Here is a 27177-nt window from a genome sequence, read left to right as displayed (position 1 = left end):
GCTTCCGAAGGCTTTTATCATCCTGGTCTCAGAGACTGAGCTGAGGAATTCCATCCATTCATTGATATCTAACAGACACTGAAAAACTAAGTCCTACGAGAAGAACCAGTCTCCCATAATCTAGTGACATCATCACTGATCCAAGAGGAAAACCGGAGCCTATCAATTTCAGATGCTCAGGATCAAAATGGTAACTTTGTAATCGAGAAGTTCACGGTATAAGTTTCAAACTGGATGCTCTTGCTCCTACGACATTATCAAGACTCACTTTCCAAATGGTAATAATGTAAATAAAGGAGCTCATAACACTACCTGAGTGTACTCCAACGACTGCCAGAGGAGAGCGGCAATCTCAGGCGACCTGCCGAAAGCCGCCAGTGCCCTCAGCAGTTCAGCTTTTAGGACGGGGGGGATACTGCACTGCAGGAGGCCCAGGATCACCACCACAGGGGTCCACTGAGGGTGCTCGCAGAGGGCCAGGCGGGCGTTTTCACTCTGAGCATTGAAGACAAAAGGAATACGAGACTTTCCGTTTTTAAAGGCAATGGGAAATGGCCAGCAATCATCTTGAATTTCTGGCACTTACACCGAGTATTCATAGGCCTAATACGTATTAAAAGGTAAGTCTGTGGCTTATGCCTGAGGTCTACCAGTGGAAGGAATCAGATCACTAGCTCAGTCAATGTAAAGAATGGAGGAGAAACAGCCTTTGTAACATTATTTTCACAGCTCTAAGCATGAAAGTAATATATGCAGAGATAAATGGTCTGCCATGGTCACATAAATCTTACCCAGGCACTTTCTATCCTTTCTGGAACAATGTATTGGGTTGGCCAAAGAGCTCATTTAGTTTTTTCTGTACGATGGCTCTAGTAGTGCTTAGTTGTCTTTAACTTCATTTGAAACAATTTTGTTAGATTGCATTGTGACAGCTGGAATATCAGCGTGTATTTAAGAAAAAAAATTTTCAAAATTGGTGAATTTTTGTGCAGCCATTTTAATGCTGAATATGGAAGAAGACACATTTTCAGCATATTACACTTTATTATTTCAAGAAAGGTAAAAACTGAAACACAAAAAAAGATTTGTGCAGTGTATGGAGAAGGTTCTGTCACTGATCAAACATGTCAAATGTGGTTTGTGAAGTTTCTTGGTTCTTCTGACACTTTGGCCAAATAATTCTTTGCTGTGGGGCTGTCTTATGCATTGGAAGATGTTTAGCAGCACCTCTGGCCTCTGCCCACTAGAAGGCAATAGCAGGAGACAGCAGACATACTCAAAACATCCAAGTCAGTAATGTTATTGGTGAAAATGAAAAATGTGTCTTCTATTTTACAGAAAAAAATATATAGATTTTTTGGTCAATCCAACAATATAGTCTACTGTAATATAACATACAAATGAATACATACTGTACTTGTTCTTTACTGAGAAAAAAAATGAAGATATATGTAGTAGCAAATATTTCATTTTAATTCAATAAGAAATAATTACCAACTTTATTTTGATGTTGAATAATGTTAAGCATTATTGAAAACAAAAAGCAAAAAGTTACCAGACACTTCCTAACCTTCAGTCAGAATGTGTCAGACTGAGCAACTTATCTTTGCTCTGGTGAACAAAAGAAACTAGAAGAGACTTCTGAGTAGAGAAACTATGTGATGAAAATGATGTTTATAACAAAGACTAATTTGGTAGTGGCGGGTAAGATGGTTTGGTGTAAGAAGAGGAAAGATGAGTAATTCAGTAAGTAACTTTTCCTTTTAATTAAAAACATTCTTTAAGTGCGCTCACACACACACACACACACACATACACATCCACACCAATGCAGGGAAACTTTCTAGAAGAATGAGCAGCCAACAACTGATTATTACTTGGTCTTATAAATATTTTTTTCCAGGTGTGTGCTGTTACTTTCTTACAAGCTTATGGCAATAAGGACGACTACAACTATACCTTCTAAAGGTGAAGAGATAAAAGAGCTTCAGAACAGAATCTTATAGGAGGCTTCCCGTAAAGGTGGCAGAGTAGGCAAACACTGTGCTCACCTCTAACGACCATATCAAAGTTAAATCTAAATACACCTGAAACTTATGTAATTTTATTGATCAATGTCACCCCAATAAAGTCGCTAAAAAGAAAAATTACAACTAAATTAGAGAACCATCCTTGAGAACCACCTGAAGACTAGATAAACAGAACTCTTATAATTAAGGATATAAAGACTGGGTTATAAAATGAAATAAAAAAACAAAGCCAAACAAAACCTAATCCTACATATGTGCTAAATTTATCACTAATGAACTTAGTGATACCCAAACAGAACACACAAAAATTTGGGGGCTGCTTAAAATGCCACTGTGCTAGAAAACAAAATTATACTCTTATATAGTGTGGACGGGTTACCTACCCAAGAAATGATGGTAGTGGTGAGCTGTAAAAAGGCAATCAGCCCGTCCTGCTCCTTCTGGGTGATGCCACGCAAAGGAAGGTGACGGTACTGGACACTGTCCGCGCTCGGAAGATCCTTCCGGAGGTGTTCGTGGTAAAGCATTAAGGAGTGAAAAAAATGTTCCCAGGAAACAGGACTGCCGCCTGCTCCCTGAATATTTTCAACTGTAAGGAAAGACGGCACAAAATTTTCTTTCAGCATTTGATTGGAAGTGGAGAAAGAAAACAAATTTGAAACAATAAATTTTGTCTTGCCCTGGGCGGGTAGCTCAGTTGGTTAAGAGTATCGTCCCAATATGCCAAATGTTTCAGGTCCAATCTCTGGTCAATGAGTGCATAAATAAGAGGAACAACTAATCAATGTTTCCCTCTCCTCTAACATCAATAAAGAAAGAAAATTAAAAAAAAAAAAAAAAAGGAAAAAAAAACCCTTTGCCTTTGTCTGAAATAAGAAGTGTGCTGAAAGTGGGCCAGAATCCACCTGCGAGCTGGAATTCTGGACCGATTTCCCTCAGGACTAAGACTGGGTGGTGCCCATGTAAATGCAAAGGTGAATTGCCCTGGACGTCAGCAATCTACTCCACACCCAGGAGAGCGCCTCATGTTGTCATATAACCGTACAGGGCTACTTCTCCCACCAAATAATTCCCCAATGTTGAGCTTAAACTCCCACAGAGGTCACTACAGTCCAGGTTTGTAAATGACCCTCCTCACGACATGCCGCGCTCCGGGAGCAGCAGCACAGCACACAGAGCAGCAGCCTCGACAGAAGCGTCCGGCACTGCCCGTGGGGCCAGGCAGCTCCCTCTGCCCATCGTGGCTCCCCAGTAACTTGTGACTCTGGGTAAATGACTTCCCTAAACCTGTTTCCTCACGTGTAAAAATGAAAGTAATAATATCTGCCCAATAAAGCAGATGTTCAATAAATATTTCTTTCTCTTCCCTTTTGCAGTGTTTTTGGTTTAACCAGACTCAAGTCTGAAAGTTGAATTGGGAAAGGGAATAAAAGAGAAAACATTAAGTGCAGAAATTTAGAAAACAAGCACTTATGAACATTAATAAATCAAAATTAAGTGGCAAAGGTGTATATATTTTGCTTTGAGCACCAGATACATTCTTAAAACTTTTTACATATTAATTTTGATTTCTTACCATGACTGTATTTTATAAAGCAAATGATAAAATTCCCCAGTCTGTGAGACCATAATCACGGCATCACACTGCATAAAGCCACATGTACTTCTTTCCCTATTATAAAAATAATTTATACACCTGTAGGATCTACCACAAATAACCAACATTTGTTAATAGACAAAAGGATACTGAACTCAAGAGTATCACAACATAAAATATTTAAGAGAAAGGAAAGAAAGAACCCTCAGGTGATCTTTATGCATCCTAAAGTTCAGCTTTCCAGGTAGTGCAAGGGCAAATGTGTCATAAGGAAGCAGAAATCAACTCAAAATTTCATAACCTTCAAACAATTGGACATATCTGACTCTGGGAGGGCTCAGAGGATGGTCATGGATAAAGGAAGCTGCAGAGAGACTTTCGGCATTATTTTGGAGGCTGGGCAATGACCCATCCAGCCAACGGCTTGTGCACTCCAAAGCAGTTCCCCTCACCACTCCTGGTTACCCTGATCTCTAAGGAGCATGAAGGTTACCAACTTCCAGCCACTTTTCCTCATGCTACATAGTCACTACTCCCATGTTACAGAATCTCTAACCGCCAGCCCCGAGTACGGTGAGGACTCAGGGAATCTTTGGTGTGATTTACCACCCACTTTAAACTTTTAAAGTGGCTTGTGCCAAACAAAGGCAGTGCATCGTTCACCTAGCATCTCTTTAGCCAACAATTTAAAATATTTGGCAGACCTTGCAAATAGTCACCTGGTCTGAGCAAGAAACTACTAATTAGGGTCACATAGAAAGTGATATTAATTTCACTTACTGTGCTATCTGTATTTGTCCCAGGAGGACAAGGAGAGGTTTAGGTTTGTTTTTTTGCTGTTGTTGTTTATTTGTTTTGTTTTTAAGAAAAAGGAAATGCTATTTGGGCTAAGAGGAACCTATAATTTTTTCAGTATGCTGTTTTAAGAATCTACTCAATTTGAATTTGGCAAGACCATATGTTTATTGTTTAGCTTCCCCATTTCCAAATAGAGAACTGCTTGTAAACGTGAGAAATCCCCAAAAAACGAAGAAAAACAAGAAATGTCCATTTGCCACTACGACATTCATGCTGGAGAGAGGCTTGCAAAGTACACTTGCTCTTCAGGTTACGTGGACCGTCACAGTGCCCTCCATTTTTGCCCTTTAAAGGTTTTCTAGCACTTTTGCTTGTACAAAAATCACCTTTGCAACTACCGGCACAACTGAACATAGAATTCTGCTCCCTGTTTCAACTCAGAATTTCACATACGCAATTATTCAGTAGCTCTCCCAATCAGTCATGTCAACGACAGCTGCATGGCAAGGGTGCCAACCCCACAACTATTTTCTCCTGCAAATTAATGGTGTTGCATGTCTCGGTTAAAATAAGTGTGTTTGGGGGGGGGGGGGTTAAAAGGGGACTAAATGGTAATGGAAAAAAAATACAATAAAGATTAAATTTAAAAAAAAGAGAATCACAACAAACTTAGACGACATCCGGGTTTTTCTTACCATGACCACTACCGTTGACCTTGAGCAGGCTGAAACAGTAGTGGGCACACTGGGGCCCACTGGCCAGTCCCTGCAGCATTTTCAGGTAAGGAATATAAATAGTTGGAGGCAACAGGTCACCCATTTGCCTGACAAACTTTGACAAAACAACCTGAAGAAGGGAGAAACCATTAGCTTACATAAAGCATACCTTAAATTTAAGGCAACATGGACTACCTAAAAAAGACTACATACTAACTAAAATTAATTAAGTGCTCTGAGTTACCCCCCAAAAAGCCAAAATAATCTGCTGTTCTACTTATGAAAATTTGCTTTTTCAAGCTTGTTATTAGCAATTTAATGCAATTACAGAATAACAGTTTTGTGATATAAGATACATTTTTTTCCAAAACATCTCAGTATCACAGAACATAAGACTACTCGCATTCTTAGGCAAAACAACTGAAAAAATTTACCAATGTAAAAGTAACCAATAAATTCAAAGATACACCTAGACACCAGAGTTCCTAAAGTCCAGTCAAATTTAGTATAAAGACCTATAAACCTAAAAGAATTTTTTATAGTAACCTAAACATATTTTATTTGTGTTCCAGCCAAAACCATGTTCCTACACTCCTGTTCTGTGAGTTCACGGGTTCATTTTTCCTTTTTTCTTGCTTATTCCTTAAACCTATTATTAATAGCTAAAAATATTATTCAGACTCTAAGCTGAAAATACACAGGTCTCTGGAAATTACTGTTAAATCTGTTAGGTGTAATGATGGTTTTGTAATTTTGTAGAAAAATACCCTTATTTTTAAGAGTTTTAACTTTACCAAGGAGAGGTGAAATGTCATAATGCCTATAATTTACTTTAAAATACTCCAGCAAAATAAAGGTAGAAAAAATAACCACAGTAGATGAAGCAAATGCCAATGGTAAGACATTAATAGCTGTTAAATTAAGATGTTGGGTGTTCATTATAATTAATTTCTCTTCCACGGTTGAAAATTTTCATAATACAGTAGAGAGATTTTTTAATCTTTAAAAATTTTAATGAATCTGCCCTGGCCAGGTGGCTCCGTTGGTTAGAGCATCATCCCAAACACCAAAAGGCTGCAGGTTCGATTCCTGGTCAGAGCACATACCTAGGTCGCAGGTTCAATGCCCGATTGGGGCACATATGGGAGGCAACTGATTGATGTTTCTCTCTCACACTGAGGTTTCTTGCTCTCTCCCCCCAAATCCCTTCTTCTTGCTCTAAAATCAATAAGCATATCCTCGGGTGAGAATTTTTAAAAACTTAATAAATCCTTCTCTAAAACATTTTTTAAATGGGAGAAAAATGAAACAATAAATGTAAGAAATACAGTAAAAAGAAATGGCATCTGATCTTAAAACTCTATAGCTTACATGAATATTAAATACATGAAAGCTTCTAGAACAGGAAATCCCAACGACAGACACGGCAAGCCATCTTATTTGCTACTGAGTAGAATAGTTAATATAGGATAGAAAATGAGCTTTTTCCTACATTATCTACCGACTCATAGGCATTTTGTCATCTTTCCTTTAGTACTTGTACCTCTCCTATCTTCTCCAACTTGTTAAGAATGAGTTGTATTGGTTATTGTCATACCCGTAGAAGACAGACTAATACTAATAAAATTCAAATAAGTTACACACAGAGACTAGACACCTTTCTGTCTCTAATGATTTGCCTAGTATGTTATAAAAGCCTGACTACATAAATTCCAAAATAATCAAAACTTAAAGATTTTTACTAGAGTTCATTTGTGTTAACAGCAATAACATCAAGAAAAAACATCTTTCGTTTTTTTTTCAAGATTCCCAATCCAATTACCAACTCAGAGTGGAAAAGTGAAAAAAAAAAGAGCTCACCTGGCGTTGAGGGGGTCGCTGATGGGCCACCCCGAGGTAAGAACCCAGGAGGGTGGTAGTCTGCAGAGGCTCTGAAGGACACCAATATTCTAGAGCAAGCTCCAAATTAAAGGGGTTCTTCTTGTACAGCTCACCAATCTGCAAAGAGTAAGTAAAGACACTGGGGAGATGCATGCAACTCAAAAATTACTTTTAAATAAAAATTTACAATTTCAATGAATTCACTTAAGATATTATATCTAAAACTTTCAAAGTTAGGGGGAAAACCATGGAAGAAGATGACAATCTATCCAATATAATGGCTTACCAAGAGCATTAAGTGTTCCAGATCCCTTCTAAGCGAAATGGGGGGTTCATTGCCCATCTGCATACTCATGTGAATCATTCGAGCATCTTCATCCGCTCGATTCCTCAACTGCTTCACCTAATAAATGTATTACATATGGTTTAAGATGTAAATTTATTATATGAGTGCGTAATACTGAAATCAGAAAATCAGGCAACAATCTAAAAGTGATTACATAAAGGACAAACTGTTTAAATATTAATTCACTTCAATGACATGAAGAAATATGCTTGAAATTTTATTATATTACTTATTCATAACTTACAGTACATTTTTTAAAGATCTTATCTATTTTTAGGGAGAGGGAAAGGAAGAGAGAAAGAGAGGGAAAGAAACATGGATGTGAAAGAGAAACATCGATCAGCTGTATCTCATACGTGCCATAATATATAATATCAGTATCTTAAAATTTCTATTCATTTTTCCACTATAGGGAAGTTATGTTTAACAACAGTGTTTCTCAAAAGGGACATTACTGGCCTTTCGGGCAGAACATTTCTCCACTGGTGTGGATTATCCTGAGTACCGTAGGACGGTTTAGCGTCCCTGGACTAACTACTGGCTAACTACTGACTACCAACAATACAGCTATAGTTATTGTAACAAGCAAAACTGGCCCCATTCTTTCCCACTCACGCTCTGAAGAACATTACAGCCCTGGTTGAGAACCATTGCCTTATAACATTTGTGTGAACTAAATGCCAACTGAAATAAGGAACTACTTCTCCCTTACAAAACAATTACAGCTAGATAAATCCAAATTATAGTTGAAGATTTCAATACTCCTCTCTCAATATTCAATAGAACAAGTACACAGAAAATCAACACGGATGGGAAAGACTTGATCAATCAACCACTAATGAAAGAAGACTCCAGGAAAATTAGAAAATATATTAAACAAAAAAGAAAACACGACATATCAAAATTCATGACACAGGCCCTGGCCAGGTGGCTCAGTTGGTTAAGTGTCGTCCTGAGAGGCCAAGGTTGCGGGTTCAATCACGGGTCTGGGCACATGCAAGAATCAACCAATGAACACATGAATAAGTGGAACAACAAATCGATCTCTCTCTCTCTCAAATCAATAAATTAAAATCTTCGTGACACAGCTAAAGCAGTAATTAGAGATAAATATATAATACTAAATGCTTCTATTAGGGAAAAAATAAGCTTCAAATCAATAATCTAAGCTTCTACCTAGAAAATGAAATGAGAAGGCTAATTAAACCCAAAGCAAAAAGAAGAATATAATAAAGAGCAGAAATAAAAAATAGTAAAACAAAGTATAAGGAAATCAATGATACCAAAGCTGGTTCATTGGGAAAAATCAATAAAATGTACAAACTTCTGGCTATGTTAATTAAAAAACAGAGAGAGAAGACACAAATTACCAATATTATAAATGAGAAAGAAAAATATCACTACAGAGCCTATAGGCATGAAAAATATGATATAGGAATATAAGAGAAAACTTTATACCAATCAATTTGAATGAAATGGACAAAGTCACTGACAAACCACCAAAGCACATTCAAGAATAGTCCTATACCTATTTTTAAAAATTCTAGTATCCCAGAATTGTGTAAATAAATTTATTGTTTACCCTATTCAAGCCATTTATGATTTTATTTATTCAAATTACTCTCATCCTTCATTTCCAGACACCATTACTATTCCATCACCAAAGTCCCATCTGTACCACTAACTAGGAAAAACGTTAAGCCTTAACCTTTCTAAGGCTTCATTTCTGCAAACGTAAAATGAGAGGATTAGCAGGCTTCTTTTTCCTATTCCAACATCCTGTGATGTTATTCCATCAAGTCCTTCAAGGCTGATGAGGGGCCAAGTTATCGGTTCTGTATTCCTTGACTATTCTAGTCCTGAGTGAGTTATCCTTAGCTTAAATAAATCCACAGTAATTTACTCTCTGCACTTCTCATCTACTGACTGTTACTACCTAAGTTTTTCTGTGTATATTTTTTCTCTCTCCAACCAGTTTATATTCTTTGCTGGCAGAGAAATGAGTCTCCTATTTATTTGTCTTCTTCACAACTCCTAGCATAGTACCTGGAAACATGACAAACTCAATGAACATGATTCATTAAATAATGAATAAGCACTTCATTCCTTGATTATTTGCTGCCATATGGGTAGTTTTTTCCACTTGCTCTGTTTTTCAAGAAGTATGGTATGAGCCCTGGCTGGTGCGGCTCAGTGGATTGAGTGCCATCCTGTGAACCGGAAGGTCACTGGTTCAACTCCTGGTCAGGACACATGCCTGGGTGATGTATCTCTCCTCTCTCATATCCATGATTCTCTCCCCACATCCCCTCTCTCTAAAAATAAATAAATAAAATCTTTTTTTTTTTTATGTATGGTATCAGAACCACACAACAGCATTACAAGCATAGATCTTTTAAGAGTGCTTTTTTAAATACACACACACAAAAAGTAATTTTATAGCACTTTACTCCCTCTTCAGAGCATATGCTATGAAGAAACTGTCTGAAATGACTCTAAGGCTCCTTTTCTGGATCAATCCCTTTATTCAAAAGTGGCCTTTGTATTAATTTATTTAATCCTTCATGTTACCTGTATCTATGCAAAAGCCCATTTATATACTATAATTAAGAATCTAAACAATTACCTGTGAAATGAGATTTTCCACTACGGCTTCCAAATCATGTACAGCAATATAAATAAGGCAACTTAGCATCAGTCCCTAGGGTAGCGTGGCGTTAACAATTTTCTACCCATACAAGCGTTTTCATTAACTATTACTTTCTCATTATAAATCATTCTCAGTGTGAAAATTTCTTCTAGCTTATTCTCAGTTAACAGGTTTCATTTCATTTTCATGAATCACAAATTAATTCCCAAGCTGTAACACAACTACTGTCAAATTTTAGTTTGTATTAAAAGACTGTATTAGTTTCTAAAACATAATGTTAGTTCGCTGATCAATCTTAGATTATTTTATAAAATTCTTCCACTACTTTTCTACTCACTGTAAATTATTTCACCTACCTTCATTGGCATAAGGGCAAGGAAATCTGTGATGAGGTTGTGGATTCTACGAATATAAAATTCCTCCTGATAGAAGTTTTCTGCCACCACTACGGATTCAGTGAGGAACAGGAAAACATTGTCAGCAATTGCAATCTCTGCCATCGCTTCATCGGCTTCCGTGAATTCAGCGAGCGCTAGAAATGTATTTCAAAAAACAGTACATGGAAGAAAAGTTACTAAACTAGATTACAATATCCCATAATATTCTGTTGATGTTTCAAAACTGCTCAACCTCCGAGCACGTGCTATGCACAAAATAAGAGTGGGTTTAGCTCTAATACTCACAGACCCAAAGAAGTGCTGAAAAAGTGCATTAGGAAACCACATGCTCTCCACAGTAGCATCATGAAGGATAAAAAATTACTTCAGAGATACATGATGTAACACTGACACAGTCAGGGAGCTACTGTTAAAACATTAACATCTGAAAATGATGCTAAGGCTTTGGTCTCTGACAGTGAAATGATGTGGATCATTCAGAAAAAGTCTTCACAGCCAATAAGTGAGACCAACACCTGAACACAACCACCTAAGTAACTCTCCTCATTTGATAATAAAGTAGCAAAAATTAAAAAAACAAATCTTAACCTAATGATAAACTAGTCTACTTGTAACATTTTTAGCTTTTTGTTTGGAAACGTCAGATTATCTAAAAAAAAACAAAAAAGACCAAACCTCCACATACCCATCGCCTAGCTTCAATATTATGCATTATGGTCAATCTCATTTCATCTAGATCTAGATCTCCATGTGTCCCCTCCTCCGCCAAAATTAGATTCAAGCAAATTCCAGACAATTTAACATTTTACATATATTTTGGCATAAAACTCAAAGATATTTTAAAAAGAAAATAAACCATATACATATACAATATCATTACCATCTTAAAAAATAATTCCTCAATATCAAATATCTAGCGAGTAGTCAAATTTACAATTGTCTCATAAATCTTTTTGCTTCTTATCTTTTCTGCAGTTTGCTTGGATCAGAATCCAAATAAGAATTATACATTGCAATTAACTGATATATCTGTAGGCTTCTCCTACATCTTAAGAGTATTTCCCTTGTCCTTTAATTGCTGAAGAAACAGGGACTTTTATCCTGTAGATTTTCCACAATGTGGTGTGGCATGCATCCCAATGGTGTGGTTAACATATTTTCTGTCCTCTGGATATGCTAAAAATTAGTAGTTTTATCTAGAGAGCCTTGATCTGACTTACATTCAATTTCCTTGGTAATGGTATATTTTAAGTCCTTCAATCAAGAAATACATTGCTAACTGCTTCTTTTAAATTTGACACATAAAACTGCTAGGTAAATCTGTGATCTGGCTTTGGAAAAGAACTACTGCATAGCTTATTCTGCTTCACTGTCAGAGACCAAATATAAATACAGTGTGCTACTCAAAGGATTTTCATTGCCTTGAAAAGGGTCAGGGATAGATATAAACCAGGATAATCTCAACCAGAGGAAAACAGATGGGCTTTTTTTTCTGGTTTCTGTTTTGTTTTGCATTTTGAAATAAAACCTACATATCTACCCATTCCATGCAGCCTCCTTGAGAACCAAATAGTTCCTTAATTCTTATTATGAGTAATAATGATTACTGAAATTACCAATTAAGTAAATATTAATAGCAACGATAATTCCAAACCTTCACTTCAATTCATAAATGTTGGAATTAAAACTGCTTGATGATCAGTTCCAGAACTATTTATGGAAGAATACTTGGTAACACGTGGCATCAATAGCTTAATGTAAATTGAGTTTTACTGTCAAGTAAGTATTCAAATTTTGTAAAAGTTAAGCACAATTCCAAACATACCCTTTATAAAATAATATAATTCATGTTTGATAAAATTTTAAGAAGTCTATGAGGAGAGCAGGAACTAATTTTTTTTAATTGAAATTTTTGTTAAAACTCTATTATTTCAAGAAATACCCATTTCTGCAAAATAAGATAAACAACACATCCTTTATAGCAATTTTTTAAATTTAAATTTACAAAAAAAAGTATAGTTTAAAAATGTTAATTATAATATCCCTAATCATCCAAGTTATAAAAGAGTTTGAACGTGTAAAGCTAAAGAAATTAAGTAACCAAAGATCTAGGACTTGAAACGGAGTCTGGATTCCCAGCCTATTCTTACCTACTACCCTATAGCCAGCTACAGTATATTCTACTGTGCCTCTGAAGATCGGGCAACAGTTAGCAAATTATAGCATCGGCGGCGGCGGCGGCGGCAGCCGTCCGTCTCAAGAGACGATGGTGTAGCTTCTTAAGAGTCTATCTGCACCTCCGAGAATGGCTGTGCAGTCCAACTCGGGAGTGACACGGTATCTGTCTCCTCCCGTGTTGAATCGACATCTTGTGATGACGCTGGAGTGTCCTCTCCAGTGAAGCTGAAGCTATAGAGCCTGGGCAGGGTGATATGGAGGGTCTGCTGTTGCCCATGCAGCAGAACCCCCCTCTCTTCGCAGCTGAAGGGTCCAAGGGAAAGACGGAGTCAATACAGCTTGGCTTCAGGTGCGCCGCAGGAGTTGCCGGTGTTGACTACAACGTCAAACCGCCTTAGGGACTCCGGCTCCGGATTTTCTGTCGGGGTTTACTCCCTTAGCCTTTCCCCTGAAGAGGTATGCCGCAAGGCAGCGGAGGTTTTTTGGAGTCAGAGTTTTCCTTCTCTGATGTGCCCTGACTGGAAGATCGAACCAGCGACACTTAGCTCGCAGGCCGACGCTCAATCCACTGAGCTAAACCAGCCAGGGTGCAAATTATAGCATACGAATTTGATTAACCATCATATAGCCACTTAAAAGCTTAAAGGGTGATTTTATGCCAGAAAAGTACTGATATACTCCAGAAAAAAGAATTTGCACATGATCATAAATGTCTAATTAGCCACCTATCAGCTTTAATATAAAAACCACTTGGCCAAAGAAAACCTCCTAATACAAAAAATGCTTTGTGTAACCCCCCTGGGAACAGCATGACATTAGTGTACAGAATCTTCTAGAATCATACAGCTGGTAAGACACTGGCATCAGCTGACACTCCAGACTGGAAAACATTGACATGAACGGTAAACTTCAATAAAATCTTTCCAGATTTACCACAAAAACAAGTGACAACTCTTGGGCTTCAAATGGCAACGCCAGCACAGGCCTCACCCTGCTCGTGCACCCCACTGCCTGAGCATGGTCTTTACATGAACGTAAACAGCAGAACAGGACATACTGCCGCGGGTAATAAATTGTTAAGTCAGAATCCCACATCCACTCTTGACTGATTCGAAGACCTCCTTTCTAACATAGTAGAGTTAAGGGAAAAAAGAGTTCATATAAAACCTTTGGGAGACAAGTGGAAAAAAGCTCTGTATTTACTACCTTACAAAGTTTCACTGAATACAGCTCTGGATATGTCCCTATGCTCATGCTTCAACAGGGCAAAAGTAACACCCCTTCCAAAATACCATTAAAGTGGATATGTTCTTTCTCATAACAAAATGACCTACAATCCATTTACCTGTCACATCAGGTAACTGAGACACTCCCCTCAATGCCAGTGCCCAGGCAAGCCTGACAGTGGCCTGCAGCCCAGGCAGTTTCCAAGGCTGTGAGTCTTGAAGGCGAGAGTGAATTGTTGCGATATATTGTCTCTCTGTCAACAGCGGGAGTTGATGAATCATGTCTGAAATGACAAAAACAGACCACTATACCAAAGAAGTAGAAAAATTCCCACTTTGATATACAGAACTAATGTCTAAATATCAGAAAAACCCCAGAATTCTCATTAAAGAATTGACTAAGGTTTGAGAAATCAAAATTTACACCACTGTAAAAATTTTACACAAATAAACAAAAGAAATCAATAATCCTAAATTTTAATTCTATCATTTTCGATGATTTTTAAGTGTACTATAAATAAATTAGAAAAATAAAGTGCCACTCATGTTTTCTGTATAAATTCTAAAATATAAACCAATACTACTTAAAGGTCAAAATATCAGAATCTTACTAGAGAAGCCAGCCTGAATTTAAAATATCAAGTAAAAACTGACCAAAAACAAGAATGCAAATTGCAAACAAGTACCTACTTTGATTGTAACATAAATTAAATAGCCAAATGATAAAGAATTTTCTATTTACAGTTCAGTTGTACTGTGGTTCTTCAAACAAGCACAGAATTCTGAATAAATACTAAAAATAAATAAGTAACAGGAAACCCCACTTACCACCCAAGATTTCATTTACTTTCTTATACTTCATTTTGATGTCATCTTGTGAATAATTAGTTCACAACCTTCAAGAATACTTTTATTTTTAAATCCTCACCTGAGTATACATTTATTGATCTTGAGAGGCAGGGAGAGAGAGAAACATTGACATGCAAGAGAAACATCGATTGGCTGCCTTCCATACATGCCCCAACCTGGGACTGAACCTTCAACTAGGCATGCGCCCTGACCAGGAATAGAACCCATGACCCTTCAGTGCACAGAAGGACGCTCCAACCAACCAAGCCACAGCAGCTGGGGTTAAGAATACATTCTTTATTTAATTTCCTGTATTTTGGAAGTTTCTGTCTACTACTGTACGTGCACTAATAATTCACTTCTTCCATTTATTAATCAACTATATACAGAGTAATAGGAATTAGGAGATAATCAATCTAAGCACCTGAAATTGATACAATTACAACCTAGTGCTAAAACCTTTCTATCTTAGTTATTAGCCAAAGAAACTTTCCAGGCATTTCATTATCTTTGGAAAGTCCCAGCTGACAAACTTTCATTAATACAGCCTACCCCTATTCAATTCCATGCTTCATTTCATTCACTATAGGACATCTGACCAATGCGCTAACTAGTAGCGTTCCTATACAAGCGTGGGTGCTGCTTATTCTGATACACAGGTACTGTGTGACAGCTTGACTGGAGGAAAGAGGTATAGCTGTGTGTTCAGTAAGCCTTCCCTAGTGGTTAAGAACAGTCACCAAAGATGACCAGGTAACGTCCCTTCTCTTCATGTACCTAATGACGAAGTAGATGATACAACCAAGTGGACAGTGGATAATTACCGGAATAATTATAAATATCTATGGTATTCAATGGCAATAATCTTTCCTTGGGGGAATCATTTTTGAGATCCTCAGTTCTAAGTAGTAATTGGTTATGTGTTACCAAGTAAAATTTTATCTACTTCAGAGAAAATATAAGTCAAAGATGATATATTACTAAAAATGATAGTTCTCTCTTAGAATGTTTTCATGAAAGGTTTGAAATGTAAATAAATAGTAAAGAAGCAAGCAATTAAGTAAATTTGGCATGTGTAACTCATGAACATGTGTTACATAACCTGTAACAGTTTCCCATTCCAAAACCCAAAAAGACATCAGAAACATCAAACAGGACTATAATTATTTTTTAAATGTGATCTTTTATCTAAATATTCAAATATAGGGGGCTGGGCTGGGCAGAGGACAGCAAAGGGGGAAAAACTGGGACAACTGCAATAGGACAACCATAAAATATTCGATAAATATATATATATATTCAAATATAAATGAATTGTACACAAATAAAAAATAAATTTTTAACTTAGTAGTTAAACTATCATCCTTCTTAAATGTTATCTCCACAACTTTAAATCTGATTTTTAGAAATACATGTATTGTATTAATAGATATAAAATCCAATACCATCGCGTTCCTCTATGTTTTGTTCTATAAAGCTGATATCAAAGCAGTACAGGAGTGCCATTAGAAGAGCCAGGTTCACTGTGTCCAACAGGCCATTAGCCTCAACTGTCACTCTTTCCAAATGTCCAATAAGGAGGAGAGTGTCATCTTTGCCTAAAGGTGACTGGCAAGCCCAGGCAAAAAGGCTTTCTGCCAGAGACTGCCGGCACTCCTTGATGAGGTCAGAAACCTAGAAATAAAAATGCATGATTATGTATGTCTAAAATAAATTATGTCTAAAATAAAAATACATCAATAAATCACAATGAAGCCTGGTCTCATTCCAAAACCTAAACTATCTTTTATAAAGGCTAACTAAATAAATGTATCTGAATCCTACAATCTCTATCCTACAATCTCACCTCTGAAATTCTGGACAAACCCTACTGTTAATTTCTCATTCCTAAATTCCAAGCTCCTGCGAGGGATAACCAATTTCTTGTAAAGTTTATTCCCAAAGGAGAGCCAGAATGGTACAAAAGGGACTAGGAAGAAGCCCAAACCACTGCAAGTCTATTTCGCACACAGCTGCCTGAACACTTGACTATGCATTATTAATTTCCCCATGCCTGTACTAGAAGAATGTTCTAACTGTCATGACTCTTCTTCCCCCGGGATTTAACAACCCATGAAGTGATCTTGTGAAACCTTGCCTCTTTGCGATGTTTCTCGCTGCCCAAACCTCTCTCGCGCTGTAGTTTCTCAAACTCATTGTTCACATCAATCTGTGACACCAGAGTAAGGATTTTGTAAGTCAACCCTTGCTCCATCAGCTCATCTGTAAAGCGTGTTGTCATGGAAACCAGTTCTGGGCTGTAATAAAAAGAAATCAATAAACGTTATAATGAATAGTAATGCTTATATTTCCTCATCACATGTATACAGCAAATGTTTTTGACAATAATGTTGCATTACTAGAAACAACCAGAATTATAACCTAGATCTTTTCATCCTTTTTAGATCCCTGACTTTCAATAAGCTTATAACCATAAATAACTGAGTTATTTTTTGTTAACAAAATTAAGTGCATTTAAACTGTTATGTCATTCTTGGCAGAAAAAGGGAGCATTTATAACTTATATTACACACATTATTTAAATTATACATATTAATGAGAAATCTTTGTTGTTTCTAAAATTATAATTCCTCAGGTAATTTCCAATCAACCCCTGAAATCCCAAGAAGCTAAGGGACCTGAGTTCGAGGGTCCACGTCTTCCCTCGTCTAGACTGCACCAAAGTTTTCAGGGAATTTGCAATGCACCGCTTTCCGTCCCAGTATAGAAGAACAGCCACTAGTCCTCTGGTGAGGCCAGGAAAATGTGGCTGCTGGTGCTCTCCTGGAAAAGAGGTTGAGAAATAATTTAGTAAATAAATACTTATGTGCTTAGGGTGAGACAAAAGTCACTATACCACTGTTCAAAGAAATCCCAGAATCTCAGGGCTTAAGGGGCTGTATGGATTCTCTATTGCAAACATCCATCCACTGTTTTCTCTCTCACATGAAAGCTTTCCAATATCTGAAGTTTCTTTCCCTGGAGTCTTTTCTGAAAATTAAACAGCCTTTCCTTGTGTTTCATCTTCTTCACTCACCGTTTCAACTGCTCTCCTTTGAGTACGTTTCACTTTGTCCTGTTTAGAGCACCCTGCCTATAATTTGTTTCATTTCCTATTTTCTCCCCTTAGTTCAAGTATTCCTGCACTCCCCTCCCTTCTGTTCCCCAAATTCATCTCACTGCTTCACATCTGAACAGGCGATGGCTTCCGTCTGGATGCCCTTGGTCCTAAGTGCACGCCTACTCCATTTGACACGTGCCTACTCATTTTTCAATGCCTACCTTACGCCTCATGGTCTTTGTGAAGACTTCTCTGTACAACCCGAGGTCAGTTTAATCCTCTACCCTCCAGACCATCACTAAATCTAGCACACACCTGCATTAATGCACTTAATGGTGTAGCAATTATTTGTTTCCACATCTCTGTCAATGACTAGACTATGAGCTCCTTTATATTACTTGAGGTTTTATTCATCTTTATATCCTGGAATCTTTTTTTAAAAAGATTTTATTTATTTATTTTTAGAGAGAGGGAAAGCGATTGAGAGAGGGAGAGAAACATCAATGTTTGGTTGCCTCTTCCGTGCCCCCAGCTGGGGAGCTGGCCCACAACTCAGGCGTGTGCCCTGACTGGGAACCAAACCGGCAGCCCTTTGGTTTGCAGGCCAGCACTCAGTCCACTGAGGCACACCAGCCAGGGCCTATTTCCCTGGAATCTTAACAGTGAGTAGCTCATGGTATGCATAAAAAAAAATGTTTGTTAAATAAAAATTCTGAGTTAAACTCAAAACTCAAGCATTTCCAGTCAACATTTCCATCACAGAATGGGAAAACTACCTTACTTATCCTCAATATCACATTTCTTTTAATGCAGCCTTAGGTTAAAAGGGATTGTGGCAGCCACATGATATCTTTAGACATATCAGACTTTCTTTCAATTAAAACGTCTACATGGCTTCTCTGTTGTAATTAAAACAAATTGCTTATTTTGTGGAAATCTCCATCTTTTTTCTATATAGCCAAATAAATAATCTCAGTTATTCTGGATTATATAAACCTTCTGCTTAAAATTATTTGAATAAAATCCAAATAATTTCCATGGCCTTTAAGACTGAACAAGGTCAGGCCCTATCTGGGTAGCTCAGCTCGTTAGAGCATTGTCCCAATACACCAAGGTTGTGGGTTCGATCCCCAGAATCAACCAATGAATGCACAAGTAAGTAGAACAACAAACTGATGTTTCTCTTCTCTTTCTCTTTCTCTCTCTACCACCCCCCATCTCTCTGCACCCCCCACCCCCCGACCCTTTCCTCTCAAAAATCAATTTTAAAAAAATTTTAAAAGACTGAGTATGGTCAGATTCCTGCTCTATCCTATCTCCCTTCACTCTCCCCCCTCATTCCTAACATTCCTAGCACAGTGGCCTTTTTATCCTTTGTCATCCTTTGTTCTCACCTCAAGCACTGCTGTCTGCTCTGCCTAGAACATCCTTCCCCGACAACCCTGGCATCTGTCATCATGCCAGTCAGGTCAGGTGTCCCAGTCTCATAGAGGCCACCTCTAAGTACCCTACTCAGAGCTGCCTCCATCTCTCTACCATCCACCGCCTTCTTTTATTTTCTCCCTCGAACTCAATATAATTGAAATTATCTTATTTTTGTCCTAGACATTATCTGAATCACCCCCTCCAAGAGAAACTCCAAAAAAAGCGACAACCTTACCTTCTTGCTCAATATATGACATTAAATGTTTGTGCTATAGGATTTCTCAGATGCAGTCGATGATTCTTTGCTAGTGAACTACTATGTAAAAGCTTACCTTAAAAGTTAAGTGACTTTTAATGCCTCCAGTCACTAAAGCCTTCCATTAGCCAAAGGAAAACAAAGGGAAATATGTTTAATACAGTTTTTCAAATAAACGGCATCCTTAGATACTATTTTGGAATCTAAACGATATATGTCCTACCTTAAACTCTGAGTGAATGATTTTACAGTTCTTACTACCTTACTGTGGGTGCAGTTAAATGTCAACCTACCAGCGAGGAGAAGCTCAACAGCTGCTAGTTCTCCGATGTCAAAGAGATCACTGAGGATAAAGGCCTCTTTAATGAGCTGCTCGGGAAGAAGCCGGGTTCCCTGCTGACCCTGGATGGCCACTCCCTCTGTACTGGCTTTCTGAACCTTCTCGTGTTGTTGAACATTTTTTGGCTATGATGATAAAGAATAAATGAGGTCATGTAATGAAAAGACTACATTGGAGACAAGGTCTTAAATTGTTACCTAAAGGAGTTGATTCATAAGACAGCCTGGTAACATGACAGAAGAGGCATTTCTTATCAGATAATCTACAATTAGACCTTTATGAGGTAACGTTTTACATTACCTCCACCTTTTTATACTATTACTACCTTCTCAATAATGGCTCCTGCTGAATTCTGAACTACAAAATTTTAAGAAAACACATAAAATAGCATACTGTTTCTCAAGTTTCTAAGGAACTTTTCCAATTATATATTTAATAAATAAAAATAATAAGGTCTTCAAGTGGAAAATAACAAATGGATAGATATGAAGTGTTGAATTAATTAGTGGAGCTAATGATAATTTACTAATACATTTTTTAAAATGTAGTCTTATCCCCAAACAAGTCTTCCAACTTGGTTCAAATATTCAACAAATGGCATACAATAAAGAATTACTTGATGGATCATACAATCTCAGAAATTTACGCCTTAAAAAAGGCTACAAAGATCACTTAATCCAACTGCTCTTTTAATACATGGAAAAACTGATGCCCAAATAAGGCAGACGACCAGCCTATGGGAATACAACTCCAGTGGGATAGCCCAGACTGGAACTCAACTCAGCTGGCTCCCAGGCTAGGACTCTTTCTAATAAAAATAGCTAAAAAACCTAAAAAGCAAAAGGTCATTTCTGGGTGAGACAAACTTATAAATAGTTCTTATATGATCTTGTTAGTCTATAATAGAAAATTGACAAACAGTAAGAAAAGGAATTTCCAAACACAAATGCCCTCCACTTAAGTATTCCTGGATGAAAAGGACTTCAAGATGCAGTAATTAATGATATGCAGGAACTAATGATTAGTTCAGCTAACACAACTCATATAACATTATCAAGAGTTAAAATTTTCAAGTGTACCTAGAAACAAATAAAATAATCTTACTGATCTCAGATGTATTAACTAGAAGTCAGAAATTCCAAGGAGGCTCATTTTTCTAGAATATACTGAGCTTTCTAACCTGTATTCAAATATTAAGATATCTCCTAGCTAGAAATAAATCAATATTAACTTCTATAGAGAACAAAAAGAAGATAATAACTGGTTCTAGAGAACATCACATTTTTAGAGAAAACCTGAAATCAATGAACCAGTATAAGTAATGTATTTCATTTATATGCATTAAGAGTTTTTAAAAAAAGAAAGAAAATTTCTTACTGGGTTTCTGAACAATGAGATGAAGTCGGGTTTATGCTTCTTCAAAATCATGTCAAGAAGGTGAATAGCTTCAGGTTGTCTTCTCCAAAGAGCATTTCCCACCGTATGCCAAATGTCTTTATACGGACCCCACAGACTAGCAGCTTAAAGAAAAAAAATAAATAAAACAAACATCAAATAAAACGTATTTGGAAAATAACATAAGGTGTTGTCTAAACATTTTAGTCATACTCACGTATACTTTTAAACATACCAAGTTATACATATAAACCAAACATTAACATAAAAGCATACTTATTAAAATTCTCAAGCAAAAATGTAAACATCATTTTATCTAACCTGGTTTTGCCACTTTATTTGCTGTGTGACACGGAGTGAGGAAATAACCTCTTTACATTTCAATTTCCTTATACCTAAAATAAGGACATCATCTGCTTCATGGGGTTGAATGGTTAAATGAGCTACACTAGATAAAACACACAATACCCTGCCTGGCATACCGCAGGCACGCAATAAATGTAAGTAACTTTCCATCCAAGTGAAAAGCAGGAGTAGGGGAGAAAAATCAGCATTTGTAAAATATAGCAGCTGAAAAAAAAATTTTGGCTGGGATATTAGAAATACAAAACTTTTGTAAATGCATATAAAAAAGGTTTCATTTGGCTTTGTAAAGGTAATAAGTAATACCAAACTTTTGCTATGTGCTACTGAGCATAGTTCTAAGCTCTTTACATGTATTATTTATCTCAGAACATTATGATGTCAACACTATGTCTTCCTCCATGTTTACTGATATGGAAACTAAGCAGAGAGGTCAAGAAACTCACCCAAGGTCACACTGGGTAAGTAAGTAGGTTGTGAACCCAGGCATCCTGGCATCGGAATGTGTCCTAACCACTAAGCGGCACTGCCTCCACACATAAGCGAGATGAATTTAGGTATTTCAGACACATCTGGTAAACAGACACAATTAGGCAAATTTACCTAAACTTCAGCCAAATTTACTTATCTAAAAATATTTAAGTTCCACGAATGAACAGTATGATATCACAGGGGTTAAGAGAAACAATCCTGGTTTTTAAAAACTCCCAATTCGGGTGACAAAGTGTACATAAATGAACTATTCCACTAACAATATTAAACAGAGTATGATTGTTGCCGCAAACAATATAAAAATTTTTAAAGATCAAATGATGGTCAAGGACTTCTAAGGGATGCTTACACTTGTACAGCAATCTAAAGGATGAGAAAACCCTGGGCGACAAAGAACAGCCAAGGGAAAGTATGAAAGAGAATTCAAAGGGCACGTGTGAGATTGAAGATGTCAGCCTGATGGCTTTCAAATTTTTTTCTACTACAACCCATGGTAAGAAATATTCCATATCTCAACCCAGGACACACATATATGCAAAGGGAAACAAGCTGTATATGAAATACTAACATTCATTCATTGACTACAGAAGTGCACTCACATTTTGTATACGCTTTCCTTTTTTGGTGGAGAACCCACTACATGTATTTAAGACCCCTTATTTGAAAGATATTACCCTGGAGTCCAAGGTCTCTGTCCGCAAACAATCAGATATGGTTCCCGTATGTGTTTATAAAGACTCTGGCAGGGAAACTAGCCCCATCCAATCAATCACTGAGCAGATGAAACTTAGAAATAAATAACGATACGAACTGTAAAATTAGCCTAAACTGTAAAGGATGGTCCATAAACACGTTTAACTGGTATCTGAGAAAACACAAAACCAATTAAAGTTACCAGGACAATATGACTGACATGAAAGTTAACCTAATTAAATGCGTTACATTTCTATGAACAATGTCAAAAGCCAAAGTACTGGGGAATTTTTTAAAAGAGGGGACATGCAGGGAGAGGACAGACTAAATCAGTCAAGCTGGCTCACTCATTCACTCAACGTATATTTACGGAGGGCCTGGGACTATACACTAAGCAAAACAGAAAGGATCCCTCATGGAACTTAGAGACTGACAAGTGGGACGTTAAAAATAAGACTTCAAATAACAATTACCAGTATAATAAAAAATGCGATGAAGCATAGAGTGCTGAGAATACAGGCATCCCCCATATAACACAGATTTCTATAACACAGTGTCGCTCTAACACAGAGAATTGGGGGACCCCCCCATCCCCTATTTAACACGAACTTCTATAACACGGTTTCACTCTAACAGAGAATTGGGGAACCCCCCCATCCCCCGTATAACACGGACTTTTATAACACCATTTTGCTCTAACACAGAGAACTGGGGAACACCCCCCCCCCCAATATAACACAGCACTTCTACAACACGGTTTCGCTCTAACATATGACTGTGGAAGATATCCAAGAATTGCTGGTAGAAGAAGAAACTGATGAAGCAGTTTTGGTGGAAACGACATCTGGAATGTGCCAACATAACTTAGGGGACGATAGCACTAATGAGAACGAAGAAGTTAAACGGTTCACTCTAAAAAGCATAAAGAAAGGCCTAGACTCAGCCAAACATTTAGAGTCGTATTTCTTAAATGCAGATCCTTGCACTGAAAGGAGCACAAAGTTTAAGAGAGAACTTCAGAAGTGCTTAGCACCGTATAACAAACTTTATAAAGCTCTCTCAGCAAAAAGCAAGCAATCTGAAATAACAGATTTTTTGCAAAAAGTAGAGCATATAAATCAAGATAATGCTGGAGAAAGTTCAGGGGATGAGGCTATCTTGTCAAAAAGAAAACGCAATCGATTAATGGAGCTTAGTAGTGATGACGAAGAAAACATTACTTAATTCATATGTAATACTTTTGACGAAAATTGCTTTAATAAAGATATTTCTCTTAATTATAAAAATATAATAGGATTTTTTTTTTAATTTTTGGAACCTAACCCCCCTTTTTGTACTAGTTCTTTGTTTCATATAACACGGAATCTCATAACATGGCATTTGTTAGGAACCTAACTGTGTTACACCGCGGTTACCTGTATATAAAAGGGAATACCTACCCTAATCTGAAAGGCAAGGTAGGAAATGGCATGTCAGGTCTTTGGCATGGCGATGTGGGGGAATGGAATCAGAATGCCTAGACCACACAGAGAGTAATCATCCAATGCCCTGCTTTGCTCCCCTCCCTGCCGACCCTCTGATTAAAAATACAACTATCATATAAATGTCTAGAGTAAAGAATGAGCTGACGAACCAGCATGAGCACCCATGCAGATACACTTCCTATCACAGATCAGTAAATTGGCATACTGGTATGGCATATATCTGTCTTCTACCAAGTTTCATTAGAGAAATTCAATTACTGGCATCTCAGCAACTCTGGATACACTAACCAATAGTTCTGGACCTGTCAAAATGAGGGTCTGCCCCTGGATCCTGGTGACCCCTATAAGGTGCTATTTGGATGGTGACTAGCTGACTTCCCTAGAAATCATTTTCTCCGCCCTCTCTAACTGCAAAAGGCGGTGTAGTTTTGAGCCTTGGATTCCTGAACAAGTTGGCTTTTTTCCTATTAGTAAATGGGAAAGTTGCAAGTACTAGTAGGTGACAAAATGAAACTGGCACTGTGGGACAATGGCGTGATGGATGGACTAACTAGGATAGGAAGTGTCGGGAACCAAGCGTGATATAGGTAAGCCACTCCGGAGGCGAGAGAACCTGAACCAGGGCAGTAAAACAGACGAGGCCTGCTTGTACAGTCAGAACTGGTAACCGACCGGCACAGGGTATGAAGATATCAAAAACGGCTCACAGGCAAATTTGAAACTTGCCTTACCACAAGCATTTAAGAAATCTGACCAAGAGTTGACAAAAGAAAGTAGGCGCTCTGGTTGCAAAAATAACACTTAGTATACAATAGAACCTGTGAGGAACTAATAAATTTCTTTGTATTATACATACTTAGCTTGAGTAAGCTCTGTTTCTGAAATGGTTTGATTTGAAACACTCAGCTTTACACAACTTTTCAAGAATAGCAGCAGCAGACCTGTGCAAAGCAGAACAAATCAGCAACAAGAAGAACTATATTTATATACTGCAGCCCCGGCCCGTGTGGCTCAGTGGATTGAGTGCGGGCTTGCGAACCAAAGGGTCGCTGGTTCAATTCCCAGTCAGGGCGCATGCCTGGGTTGCAGGCCAGGTCCCCAGTTGGGGGCGCGTGAGAGTCAACCACACATTCATGTTTCTCTCCCTCTCTTTCTCCCTCCTTTCCCCACTCTCTAAAAATAAATAAATAAAATCTTGGGGGAAAAAAAAAAAACAAAACACTGCATAGAGCCGGAAGGACAAAGTGCCCAAGAAAGAGGGCTCTTGAGTGAGATTCTCGACAAGCATTTACCACACAGATATGCTCTTCACTGTGCCCGCGAAGCCTAGTACGTTTCAGTGCCCTCACTGGCATTCTTAGCAGATAATTCATTTTCAGGAATCCTTGCCCCGCCCACCAGGCGCCAACAATGCTTCCCAGGAATTGTGACAATCAAAATGCACCCACTCTTTCAAACGCCGCCGGGGGCGGGAAGGAGTGGTACCGCCCCGCGCAGAGAACTGCCAAAAGGGAACACGGCCCAAATCTTCCCGAGTTCCTTGGCTGCCTTCGAGATTCTACCTCGCCCCGAAGACCAAACACTCCAAAGGCACGGGAGCGTCCAGGAACGGGACACCCCCGCAAAACTGGAAATAATCTGATAAACCCGCGGTACCCCTTCTCCGCCACCTTCCGGGTTGCAGGCTTCATAATCGGGTCCTTGCATCCTGCAGGACCCCCCCAACCTCCACGAGGGGTCCCGGTACGAGTTGTCAGCGGGCGTTGGTGGCTGAAAAATATCTCCGGTCTTCTGGCCTCACTGCCCGAGACTCGAGTATCCTGGAGAAATCCCGGCCGCAGACTCATAATGGGGAGAGCAGTGGGAAAGGATCAGGCTCGGCCCTGGGCTGCGAGACACTGCATGCCCGGTTGCAGGGAACTCCGTCTCCTTGTCTCAAGCCTCCAAGTCCAGCTCGGGGAACCAGAGCCGCAGCGGCGACGCGCGCCATTCAAACTGGCGAGGGGGTGGAACCCTAGGCCCAGAGCGAGGGAGAAGCAGGCACTGTGCACAAGACAGGGCTTGGACTCCAAGGAACATCACGGCCCGGGTGTCTTCCTGGAAAACCGATCGTTGCCCTGCCCCCCTTTCCCTTCGGCCACGCCGCACTTACCCGAATTTACCGCCAACAGCGTCGCCATCTTGGAGGCGCACCTACAGAGCCCTGGGCTCACGGAAGCCCCCGAGGAGCGGAAGGCTGCCCGGGGCGACGCCTGAACAGAAAGGCACCGCTCTGGCCTCTTCGAACTGCGCGCCAGACCGACCCAGGCGTACAAAGACTCGGAAATTTTCCCCGGGTCGCAGAAGTCAATTTTCGCCGGGATGATTCCTATTCAAATAAGGCGAGGGCAGCCAGTTCGGAAACGCGAGGTCCTGGGTTTAACGTTGATTGGGCAGTGCATCCTGGAACTTGTAGTTTTTTTTTTCATGATGCGTAAAGTTGTGAGTTGGAACAGAAAAAGATATCTGAGACTAGTTATTGAAATGACTCCCATTTATGATATATAAGAGCTGTAAACTCAAATCATCGTCTTCATTTCAAATGAAATATTCCTTGCATTAACCCCTTACTTTAGGGAGCGGAATGGTGTGTAACGTGCCTAAACCGCAAGAAGCCATCTGAGCTGTTAACAAGTTGTCATTACATTTCAATATATCAAGTGCATTGCGTCAACACAGTTGCAGAGAGTGAAACAAATAATAGCATTTTACTCTGAGGTTTTCAAATGTACACAAAATTGGAATAATGAAAGCCCAGCTTCCATAGCATGGCCAATTCCTGTACCCCACCCACAACATGGAGATTATTGTATTTATTTATTTTTAAAATCCTCACCCAAGGACATTGCTTCATTGCTTTGAAAGAGAGAAGGGGGAACAGGAAGAGAGAGAGAACATCAGTTGTCTCCTCTTAAGGGCCC

General features: G+C 38.5%; 1 protein-coding gene across 1 annotated transcript in view; it reads right to left on the bottom strand.

Annotated features, from left to right (window-relative positions):
• NUP205 (nucleoporin 205) overlaps positions 1-26421 on the bottom strand; it is a 74018-nt gene extending 47597 nt beyond the window's left edge. Inside the window, exons 1-13 of the mRNA XM_090287553.1 lie at positions 26370-26421; positions 21168-21310; positions 19744-19915; positions 17348-17492; positions 16807-16966; positions 16115-16343; positions 13940-14104; positions 10375-10550; positions 7309-7425; positions 7002-7139; positions 5121-5271; positions 2414-2619; positions 313-495 (exon numbers count right to left, since the gene is read on the bottom strand). Of these exons, the coding sequence (XP_090143679.1) occupies positions 313-495; positions 2414-2619; positions 5121-5271; positions 7002-7139; positions 7309-7425; positions 10375-10550; positions 13940-14104; positions 16115-16343; positions 16807-16966; positions 17348-17492; positions 19744-19915; positions 21168-21310; positions 26370-26397 (2013 nt within the window). The 5' untranslated portion in view covers positions 26398-26421. The remainder of the gene's footprint in view (positions 1-312; positions 496-2413; positions 2620-5120; positions 5272-7001; positions 7140-7308; positions 7426-10374; positions 10551-13939; positions 14105-16114; positions 16344-16806; positions 16967-17347; positions 17493-19743; positions 19916-21167; positions 21311-26369) is intronic.
• Between the last annotated feature and the right edge of the window lie 756 nt (positions 26422-27177).

Source organism: Furipterus horrens, unplaced genomic scaffold (genome assembly GCF_987537825.1).
Source record: "Furipterus horrens unplaced genomic scaffold, mFurHor1.1.pri manual_scaffold_9, whole genome shotgun sequence".
Classification (NCBI taxonomy): Eukaryota; Metazoa; Chordata; class Mammalia; order Chiroptera; family Furipteridae; genus Furipterus; species Furipterus horrens.
The sequence above is the reverse complement of the archived record's forward strand: the minus strand, read 5'-3'. Positions and strand labels throughout refer to the sequence as shown.